Here is an 11,960-nt window from a genome sequence, read left to right on the forward strand (position 1 = left end):
TTATTTTTCAGTGCTTGAAAACAGTTGCCTTATATAATTTGTCCAGTTATACTGTTGCTTACAATGGGATAGCATATCCAATAACATTCATTCTGTAAAGGCTAGAAGTAGAAATCTTCATTCTTACATTGCAGTAGGTAGGACATATGTCAAATCTGTAATTGTATCATTTTTTTAATTATATGTGCAGTGATGGAGAGATATAGGAAACTATGGAAGTGAGGTGGTTGTAATCTAGTTTGGTCTGTCATAGGTGGTTGTAATCTAGTTTGGTCTGTCATACAAGGTTTTCCTCAGGAAGTGATCATGAACTGAAATCTCAAGGATGATCAGGCATTCATTAGGTAAACAGAAGGTAAAGCAAAAGTTCAGGGGTAGGTAACAATGTGTGAAAAGGCCCTGAGACAGTACAAAATATGGTATACTCAGATAAGTTAAAAATATAATATCTAACATTTTTTGAAAGTGCATTAATGAGGCAGTCAGTGTGATAAATGATTTATATACTATTTCATTTGATCCTAACAACTCTACAAGGAACATACTATTGATTATTTTATCAGTAAGAAAACTGAGATTCAGAGAGATTAAATAACTTTATCCCAGGTCTCATGGTGCTGGGATCTGACTCGAGGGTGTATGGCTGCAGTGCTTGAATTCAACCAGTACATTCCAAGGAAAGAGAGACAGAGACAGACAGAGAGAGAGAAAGAGAGAGAGAGAGAGAGAGAGAGAGAGAGAGAGAGAGAAGAGAGACAATTATATCATGTCCACATCATGCCTTCCAGAAGCTTAAGGTCTCACTATAGAAAAAAGGTAGTAACCATAAACAAATTATATATAATTATACTCCTAAAAGAAGCACAACTTTCTTTAGTATAAATCCCTTTGTTTTACATAGAAAAGACAGAGACCCAAAGAAGCTTAAGGATCTGTAAAAATAACTCAGCTTGAAGAAGTAAAATAGGAACTAAAATCTTACACTTGTAACTCCTGATTAAAAAGAGTAACCTGTCAATCCTACCAAGTTGGCAGTGGGATCAGGGGGGTCACATTAATACTTGGGAGTGCTTGGAAAGCAGGACACTCGCTCTCCCACACCCAGGTCTGAGGGTCCTGGAAAGTGTCATAGAGATTGAGCTCCACAGATATCAGAATTTAAGGGAAAAGCTGCATATTGAGCAATTGGCAAATATTCTTGAGTCTGCCAGTTTCATCGATGATTGTAGAATTTAGCCAGGTGTCAAGAGATCAAATCTGAAGCAAAGGACCTGGGTAAAAAGGAAAACCTAGAGTCTCTCCTACAACAGAAGGCAGGTAGAACCTTCTTTTTCTAATTCCTTGCAGAATATGGTCTCACTTCACAATAGGGAGCGATAGCCAGAACAAGAGGTTGGGATGCTGGAACAATAGGGAAGATAGAGCAGAGGAGGGAAGAGGTTTCCCTTCCCTTGGGCAGGTTGGAGACACAAGAAAGTTTTCCAGAGGAAAGTGTGCCTGGACTGAGTTTTAAAGGCTGCCTGAGGATGCAGACATTGATCATTGATGCAAGGCTGAGCAGACTGAGAAAACAGCACATGCTGTGGCATGGAGATTGGAAATGGCATAAATGGATGGGGCAGAATGCCTGCTGGGGAGCTAAAGAAAAACCCTAATGTCCTGGAGGCTACGTAGATGGATGCTGCTTTCTAGAAATGTAGAAGGAGAAAGCAAACTAAAGAGTCTGTTTTATATAAATCAGATTTTACAAATGTAAAAGTTTACTTAGATACTCATCCAGGGCATGAAATTGGTTCTTCTTTAGATATCCGAAGTGAATTTATTCATTCATTTGTCAGACATGTATTGACCTTCAATTATGTGCCACACCCTCCACCAGCACTTGGGATACATGACATTTCACAGCACATCAATGTCAAGGCCAGTGGAGGGTCTGCTTTGTGAGTTCCAACAAAGGCAGGAAGGGCAGTGTAGCCAGTGGTCAATGATCAAGAACAGTAGGGAGGGCAATTGAAAATGCTATGGGGGGTGAGACCGGACCTGATCACACAGGAGCGTGGGGTCCTCCGTAGGACACGTGGATTTTTTTCAAAGGACAGCATGAAGTTGCTAGAGGGCCTTTTAGTCAGGGGAATGAGCTGATTTGAATTATGTATTTACTACTTCATTTTGTCACCCCTCCTCCGTACACAAGCGTTTTAGCCAATGGGCACTGATCGTGGGGAGGAGCAGCCCCAAAGGGAAATAGATCAGTAGTTTTGTGGTCTGGAGGTATTCATAATACCAAGGTAGGGATTACAAAGTAGAAAAGGAGCAAGTGATACCTTTGTCCATATTATGAAGATGATCTAACCCTGATTGAAATTGGTTCTCTTGCTGTTGCTTATATTTAACACCTTCCAAAGTGCTTTGGGGGAGGCAGTACCTACCAACATGCAGATTCAGGCTCCCGAGCACTCAGACTGGGTAAGTCGATGCCGAGTCAGACTGTTGGCTCCCGACACCAAAAGTTGTCCCCGGTGTTTGCTGGCTTGCCCACCCGGCCACTACTGATTTTCTTTGAGTCCTCTCCAACCATCTAAAGTCACACATACTTCTCCATCTATTCCTGGGTTAACATTTTACAAACACACCTCGATTCCTTTTGGAATTCCTCTGCTTGAATAAGTTCCATTTATTAATATTCAGGTGTAAAAAATGTGAAGGATTGTCACAGCTCTGGGCATGTCAGCATATGTTAATGAAGCTGCATGTCAAAGACATTTATTTTCTCACTTTCAGGAAGGCAAAGGTACCAACAGGTGATTGCGGTGTGAATGAATTATGCAGAGCATCTATCTCCTCTGTAATCAAAGATGGGGAGCAAGGAGAATAGAAAATTGTCATGTGGGCCCTTTATGCTGGTTTGAATATGGAAATTTCAATCCAGTTAACTCTTGAAGTGATATGTTCCTGATGTGAGATCAAAAATAGCCACTCAATTTTACTTTTTCTACTCAATAGATATACTTTCATGATTCTGTTTTCACTGTTAATTATCTTTAATGCAATATAAAGAAAAGGTTTGAATAGAGAACCTAATAAGGTGAAAAACAGAGGGAAAAAATGATTTTTTTTGTCCCTTTTGGGGTCCCAACCCCCTGCCTGTGATCGCCTGAGTGGATGGCTGCATTCCTGATCCTGCCTGCCCTGCTCATCTGACACATTGTGCAGCATGGCCCAGTTTCTCTCCACAAACAGCATTAACAGAACTGATCGTGTATCTTCTAGGTTTCCTCTACGCTCAGAACAACTCCAAGCGCAGCATTAAAGAGCGACTCATGAAGCTCTTGCCCTGCTCAGCTGCCAAAACATCGTCTCCTGCTATTCAAAGCAAGTTTGTTTGTTTTTTTCCCCAAAACTGTTTGTTTTGTTTGTGTAGGTCTGCATGCATTGCAGTTCTCTGCTTCTAAAAAGTATCAGTATGTTATATTTTGCAAAACCAACTCTATTGATGTACTCATGTTTACCTAAATATCCAGAAGAACTTTTGGGCAATTATGAGGCACTTCCCATTTGGCAGACTGACAGCACAGTGTTAGTGACAGAAGCCTGTGCTTCAAAACATGGGGACATTCTGCTGTGATCTGAGGGGTGGGGACTCGACTCAAGTAACTCCTGGGATTCCTATTGCCTAACTTGTTAGTGGAGCAGCTGGACACTTTCAGCCCTATGACCTTGTACATTTCTTCACTCATATATACCGGTTGTGTAATTTAGATAATGTGAAACTTCAGAAATATCACTAGATGAGGAAAAATACTACAAAGTGTAGTAACCAAATATGACTTTTCTTCTTTGCTAATTCTCCCTATATCAATCAGGGTTCTCTAGAGAAACAGAACCAATCTACCCTTCCATATATACATATATGTACACACGTGCACACACATACACATACATGTACACATACATACATACACACAAACATATATGTAAAGGGATTTATTTGAAGGAATTTGTTGGCACGACTGTTGGGGTTGTCATGTTTGAAGTTCATAGGGTGAACAGGCCGACTGGAACCGGGCAGGATTTGATGTTGCAGTCCTTTTTTTTTTTTTTTTAACACTTACTATTTTATTACAAAGGATATTACAAAGAATACAGATGAAGAGACACATGGGGTGAGGTATGGAAGAAGGGGCGTGGAGCTTCCATGTCCTCCCCGGGAGCACCACCCTCCAGAAACCTCCATATGTTCAGCTATCTGTAAGCTCCTGATGCTGTAATCTTGACACAGAATTTCTTCTTCAGAAAGCCTCAGTTTTTGTTCTTAAGGCCTTCAACTGATTAAATGAGGCTCACACACATTATCCAGGATGATTTATCCTTTACCTAACCTCAAGTGATTGTAGGCATTAACCACATCTACAAAATACCTTCACAGCAACACTTAGTTAGTGTTTGGTTAAATCAATGGGTACTAGAGCCTAGGCAAGTGGACATATAATCCTAACCATTGCACGCCCATCTTCTCTTTCTCTCCAAATTTGTGGCACTCTTAAGGAGTAGAAATAAAGAATATCTAATGGAAAACTCTTGATTTATTTTGTAAGGATGCCATATATAATTTACAGTGTAGGTTTATGAATATTCTATGTGTACAAACATTCTTTCATGTTTCAAGCATCAAACAACTCTTAGAATCAGAGAAGGTGGTGTTCTTTGCTAGTGAGGAAATGGAATATTAAAAAGCTAGATGAAACATCCTCGGTGTCGGGCTGTAGTCATATCTCCACCTACACTCTTCCACACCATTTTTTAGGAACCCATGGATTCAATTAGTGATTTAAAAATGTGAATGCCCTAAAATTTCACCACTAACACAAATAGAGAAAATATGGAAAGAACTTCAAACACTCAATACATCCAGTAAAAAGTCCCAGAATAGAATAGCAATTTGTTTTAATGGCACTGACCAAAGGTAATATATCATGATGATAAATTTTAATTGATTCACCTATTCATTCAAAAGCATTTATTCTATATCAGTTCCTGCTCCTTGTGCTGGGAGATAGAGCAATAAATAAAACATATTAAGTAAAATAAAACAACTAGAGCTTAGGTTACATTCTGGAGGGGGGAGGACAAAATGACTTGTTAGTAATAATACCACATATGAAAAAAGTAAAGTTATGGTTGAGAAACATTTTTTTTATATTTTCTTTTGTATTGCATGCACGTGTACACCATCCCCAAAGCAAACCTTAATATATCATCAGAACCCTAGAAGACCATAATCCAGAAAAATACAAAAGCTCTAATCATACATGGTATTGAAGCTGTAAAATGACTTGTTAGTAATAATACCACATATGAAAAAAGTAAAATTATGGTTGAGAAACATTTTTTTAATATTTTCTTTTGTATTGCATGCACGTGTACACCATCCCCAAAGCAAACCTTAATATATCATCAGCACCCTAGAAGACCATAATCCAGAAAAATACAAAAGCTCTAATCATACATGGTATTGAAGCTGCAGGAGCTTTTATTGCCACTATTTGTCATTGAATGTTGGTTATTAGAGTCATTTCTTTTCTCCTTTCAGGTTGGAATCAAAATTGCCAATTTACCAGATATTTACTGAAAGCATAGTCATTTGTACAATGTAGACAGGTAAAATAAAACTTTCAAATAGATTTCTATATCCACTTAGTGAAGAACAAAATTGTCATGTTCTGTAGCACTCTTTCTGCACCAATATCTGGTAAAGCCATAACCCTAACCCCAAATAAAGTTCACAGAGGATACAATGCAATTTTCAACTAAATGTAAGGAAAAAAAAAAAGGTGCTTCCTAAAAAAAAAGAAAGAAAAGATACTAAAAACATGATCAGAATGACTCAAAAAAAATTTAATGAGATTTTTATAAAACTCAGTGATATTGAACCAGCACTAGACTTGGCCAATGTTTTGTGAACCCCAAAAGATCTGCAGGCATAAAACTCTCTCACCCACTAACCACTTCTTTCCCCTGTAGCCACTCATCACAAGAAAACCCCAGCATGTAGAAGGAGCTTTTTGGAAAGGAGAACACAAGGTGATTTTATTAAATTCCTATTCACGGTCTGGGCCCTAAGCAATTGGGCACAGTACTAAAAAGATGTTATAAGAATAGGGGACAATGGCAGGTGAGTAGAGCCAAGTATCAGAGCATCAGGGACCCTAGGCCACCAGGAGGAAAAGCATGGGCACTGCATTTCTGCCTGTGGAACCACAGAGAACCACAGGGTGACTCCTGGCTCCACTGGGGTGGTTCTAGACATGAATCACCAACACAGTGGCAGAAGGAATTTTCCCCACCAGATTCCACAAAGCTGCCAAACCTAGGGGGCTGAAAGTTAGTTTAATAAATTCTAGTATATTGTATTTACCACATCCTCTGACTTCGGATGTTTAGAGTTTTCTTCTTTCTATCCCTCCCCTCCCTTTTAAATAGCACTGTGATAAAAGGCTTAGTGTATATCTATGTATGCCTTTTAGGTTATTTTCTTTAAGATTTTAAATTATTGGAAGAACCGACCAATTTATGTGAATGCAAGCTTCCTTATATATATTAGAAAGTTGTTTTCCAACTGGTCTTCTAAATATTTTTGAACACAGCATGCATATTGACCCTTGAGTCTTTTGTTACATAGACTTAATATTCCCAATACTTGGGAAGTATATATGTTTTAGAGTCACTTTTTAAATGCAGACTTGAAATATTCATTCTGCTGTTTGTGCTTCAAATGAAAGCAATAAAATAAGTAGCACATGACAAAGATTTTCTGCATGAAGAACCTAGACATTCTAAAATTTTTGAAAATTAAATGTATTACTCATCTTTGATAAAAGGCAAAAACTATAAGCCCCAAATTCCTTGTATTAAACCACACATCTTGACTTGGATATTTGAGAAGACTCTGAGACAAATATCAAAAAGTCCAGCTGCTTTGGAAAGATATACTGGAGCAACACGTGTGGCTTTGAAGAAGAGGAGGTGGCAGATCCACATAATGGCCAATGGCCTCTAGATATGATCTAGTGAGAATAAATGTAGGCCTTCGAGTGCCTTCCACCTGACACTGATAACTCCCCCATAAAAGTGAGTAATGGGATAGGGGGAGAGACTGGCATCCTGGGCAGTGAGCCAAGAATGGCCTCATTCAAGTTCTTGGCTTATCCCTCTGTACCCTGAGCCACCAATTGCCCATTGCTCTTTGATCATCCATCCCTGATGCTGATGAAAGCCCAGCCAGATGTCGCAGACTAATCACCACCACTCAGCACCACTCCCCCAGAGGTCCTTATGTCATTCATTGATGCTCCCCCACCCACCATCTTATTGGTTACTAAACTTTGGTCCATTTCCTCTCTAAAATATCTTTTAAATTCACTTCTCCTTTATATGTCTTGTGTTATGGCCCTGGCTCAGACCCTCATTATCTCTTCCAAGAACTACTGAAAGAAGCAAAGGGAAGCATCATCCTGCATGTGTTTAAATTCCTGTTGTGCTTCGTACTAAACAAAATGCCTGGAGTTATTTACGTCCATTCTCTGCCCTTTCATTTCTTTATTTAGTCATTCATTTCACAATATGTTTTTTTGAGAGACTGTGCATGGCAGGCATGATACCAGGCTCTGCCTTTCTAGTTGGGAATAGCTCACTGTCAGTTCCCTGCCTTCATGGAAGAGAGAGCATAAACATGAAAACATAGATAATCTTGGGAAGTAATGAGTATTATGAAGGAAGTAAAACCGTGATCACATAATGAAAATTAATTGTGGGCAGGGGAGCTATTTTGACAAGGTCAGGGAAAGCCTCATTGACTAACATTTGAGACCCTAAAACAAGAGGAAGCCAGTAGTGCGAGGGTTGGGAGAGAGAGTTCCATGAGGAAAGTGTCAGAGCTTATCTGGGATAAGGAAAGAAAGACCATCGTGACCATCAGAAAGATGGATTGTCATGGGAACTAAATAAGGTAATTCATGAAAAGTGCTTAGTACGTGAAACACCATGAGTACCAATATGTGACAAGTCTTAATTGATATTCCTAGCCGCCTTCTGAGATAGATGTAGTATTTTTTCCCATATGAGGGCACTTCAAAAAGTCTGTGGAAAAATAGAATTAAAAGATCATGTGGATATTTCCATGGACTTTTTGAAGTACCCTTATATAACGGCAAAGAAAATTGAGGGACAGAGAAATAAAACATCATCCGCAATTAGCAGAGCTGGGATTCTGACTCCAGAGCCCGCTGCCTTTATCACTTTCTCAGGCTGAGCTGCACTGATATTTCACCTCTGATACTGGTTGAGGAAGCTCCTGTAGGTCTATAACGGTGGCTCTTTTTCTTGATGTGAACCATCATGGCCTCTGCTTCCAGGAAGGTAGGTTTTACATCCCTATTTCACAATTGTGACAACGGTGGCCTGGAAAGGTTGTAATGATTTGTGCAAAATCCCACAGCTGAGAAGTTAGCTAACAAATACCAGAAAGCCCCTTAGTGCAGTGGTACACATACACTTACTGAACAACTGTAAGATATGGGACGATCACATCCATAGAAGAAACCTTACAGGAAAAATCCAAGGATAGAGTAAAGGAAATTTTCATAGGGTTGGCACACAGGAGAGAGTATGGGACTAGATATGGTCCAAGGAAATTGTCATCATATTTTAAGTGCTATAAGTAATATAGCATATAATAATAATAATAGCAAAAGCTTATTATGAAGAATATACCCTATATTTTATATATGAGGAAACTGAGGACTAGAGAACAGAAATTATTTGCCCGAAATCACAGAGCTATTGAAAAAATCTGGAACAAGAAACTTGACCCCACATCCAGTATTTTCTAACACTGAAATTCAATGATTTAATATCAGTCAGGGTCCAGGAAAAAAAAAAAAAAAAACAAGGCACATTTAAATAGGGCAATGCAGGAGAGTTTAATGAAGGGACTATATGCAAAGATGTGGGCAGGGTGTCTGAAGCCAACAAGGCTGATGGAGTACCCAGTACTAGCGAGAGTAAAAGTTACCAGTTCTGCTGATGGTTACCAGAAGGTGGAGAAAGCAGTAGTTGTAACTCTAAGAAAGGGCTTCCCAGCTAGGACTCTGGCTCTTATAAGAAAAATGCAACCACTGTCAACCCATCAAGAAGGGAGCCCAAAGAATAAATACCACATCTTTTCTCTCTTCGTCCCCTCTCATCTCCACTTGGTGCTTCCTATTGAGCAAATCCAATGGAAGGCAGAAAGGCAAGGACAATATCTGGGAGGTCAGCCTCCCAGACATACAGCAGCAGTGGAGAGTTGCCCAGGAAATCCAGTGAAATAAAACATCAATGAAGAAGATGTTTTTTATATTCTGTTTATCTTGGGAGACAGGATTCGAGATCTATAGGAACAGGGACACTTCTCAGAGTCAGTCATACTGCTTCTCTGCTTGTAAGATTTATTCCCAATTCTGTGATGTCTTGGAAGCTGACAACTAGCTCATAAGTATATAGTGATATTGAGTAGATATTTATAGGATTAAGGAACTTAACTAGCTACTTCTTGGATGGCTTAGCATCAAGAAATTCCTAGCTACTATACTCTATATGAGCACAAGTACTTTTTCTTTAAAAAATAAATGCTGCCAAGTCTGCAGCTTTATCTCCTCAATGAACAACTCTGAGTAATTCACTTTATCTCTCTATACCCCAGTTATTTTTCTGAAAGAATAAAGTAATCATTTTCCCTATTTATTCAAAGGATATTATGGTGACAAAAAAGTTACTTACTAAATAGTGGCCAGGAACAAATGTAAAAGATCCCATATCATCCAGAGAGGTTGGGGTGCCCCCCTGAATGAGTCGTTTCCTCCCTCTGGACCTCAGTGTCACCATCCACAAATAAGAAAAAAAGCCTGTGCCCAAGTCTTCTTCCAGATCTAGCATTGCTGTAGCTATTGAAATGGCATTTCTTATTCTAACTGATAAATGGTAGATGTTTCAAAGCTACCATACAATTTCCTCCTCTCGTGGTACCTCACTACCCATGAGAGGTGGGATATGGAAAACATTAAAAACTCCATTTAACTCAGATATAATACCAACTGGCACTACCATTTACTTATTAGCTCTATGTTTTACTAAATAGAATATTTGTCCCTATCTTTTGTATGTGCTTTTACAGGTTTTATAATTCTTTCTCCTGAATACCTCATCTCATCTTCATAGAACTCCTGTGAGAATGACAGATCACAAAGATTACAGTCTACATTTTCCAACCTAAAAAAAGGAGAGGTTAAGTGAGTTTCCCAAAGTTACATAGGTATTTAATGACAAATGGAAAGATGGGCATTGTTTTCCCTAGTTCGTAATATATCAACCAGGAATCTTTATTAAGTCATGAACATGCCTTGATATAGCAAAGCCAGATCCAGGAGTCCCAGGACAGCTGTTTCCTGTTGGCAGATTTAGTGGATTTCACTTCAACACGGCAGACAGTTATGGAGCACTAACTGTTTGAAAGGTAATAGTGCCAGGCACAGGGGGACACACAGATCACTCTGTCTGAAGGCTGACATTGTACTAGATGGACACATATATTGATCACTCTGATACAATGAATACAAGTAAACTGCTGTGAGAGGCATTGCCAGAGAAGTGTAAGAGTTAAGAAGCTAAGCATGATAAGTTGTTCTGGGAGTAGCCAACATGACTCAAGTTCTGGTTCCTTGACTAAGTAGCTCTAGAAATCTTAGGTAATTTGTTTACCCTTTCTGGGTTTCAATTTCCTCATCTATAAGGTAGAAGTAATAATAGTACATAATCTGTATGTTTGCTCAAAGGATTAAGCGAGCATGTAAAGTGGTTAGAACAGTGACTGGCTAGTAAGAGGCCATTAAATATCAGCTGTTCTTGCTCTGTTTCTACTTCTGCGATGATCATGACTACTGTAAGGGTGTAGATGAGACTGAGTCTCACCTAGGTGCATTTCACAAAGTGGTGAGATTTCAGCAGGGTCCCTTGGAGAAGAATCATCATTTCACGGGAGGGAGAAAAAGCAGGAGGAGTATTCTACGTACTTGAAAAGATGAAGCTTAAGACAGTCAGGAGGGGCAAGAAGTGAAGAAGAGAACCAGCCAGAAAGGGGAGCTGGGACCAGATTTTGATGGCCTTGAAACCAACACAAGGCTGGATTTACTCTGCAGGGAGGCAACAGGGCTTTGAAATGAGGCTTTTTAGCTGAGGAGTGATTCTTCGTCATGACTGGGGTTTTGAGAAGGCTAAAGTCAGCCATGGGCAGAGGGAGCTGGACACAAGTCCAAGTTTAGAAAGGTTGACAGTGAACTTGAAGCCAGAGAAAAGACTAGCAAAGGATTGAGAATGTCTGAAGACAAGACACAGACAGGGTGTCAAAACTCCCAACAAAACCTAGTGGGAGGGGCCGGCCCGGTGGTGCACTGGAGAGTGCACCGCTTGGGAGCACGGCGGCACTCCCGCCGAGGGTTGGGATCCCATGTGGAGACCGGTTCCCGCTCACTGGCTGAGCGCGGTGCGGGCGCAACACCGAGGGTTGCGATCCCGTTGCCGGTCCCCGGTACGGGCGCGACACCGAGGGTTGTGATTCCGTTACCGGTCAGTAAAAAAGACAAAAAAAGGAAAAAAAAAAACAAAAAACCTAGTGGGAAATTGGTTTCTGAATCAATGAACCAACTGAAACAGAGTGATAAAATAACACAAAAATATGGGCCGGCCCGGTGGCGCACTGCTACAGTGCACTGCTTGGGAGTGCGGCGGCGCTCCTGCCGAGGGTTTGGATCCCACATACAGACCAGTTCTCGCTCACTGGCTGAGCAAGGGGCGGGCGCAGCACCGAGGGTTGCAATCCCATTGCCGGTCCCGTTCCAGTACGGGCACGACACTGAGGGTTGCGGTCC

The 11,960-nt window shown here is 40.3% G+C and overlaps 1 protein-coding gene across 2 annotated transcripts in view; it reads left to right on the forward strand.

Annotated features, from left to right (window-relative positions):
• KCNIP4 (Kv channel interacting protein 4) overlaps positions 1-11,960 on the forward strand; it is a 220,934-nt gene that overhangs the window by 91,883 nt on the left and 117,091 nt on the right. The window contains exon 1 of one of the 2 annotated variants that reach the window (XM_008575746.1): positions 3,179-3,372. The exons of the other annotated variant lie outside the window; for it this stretch is intronic. Coding sequence (XP_008573968.1) covers positions 3,321-3,372 — 52 coding nt within the window. The 5' untranslated portion in view covers positions 3,179-3,320. Of the gene's footprint in view, positions 1-3,178; positions 3,373-11,960 lie in introns of those variants that run through there. 2 annotated transcript variants of the gene reach the window in all.

This window comes from Galeopterus variegatus, unplaced genomic scaffold, assembly GCF_000696425.1.
Source record: "Galeopterus variegatus unplaced genomic scaffold, G_variegatus-3.0.2 Scaffold1230, whole genome shotgun sequence".
Taxonomy (NCBI): domain Eukaryota; kingdom Metazoa; phylum Chordata; class Mammalia; order Dermoptera; family Cynocephalidae; genus Galeopterus; species Galeopterus variegatus.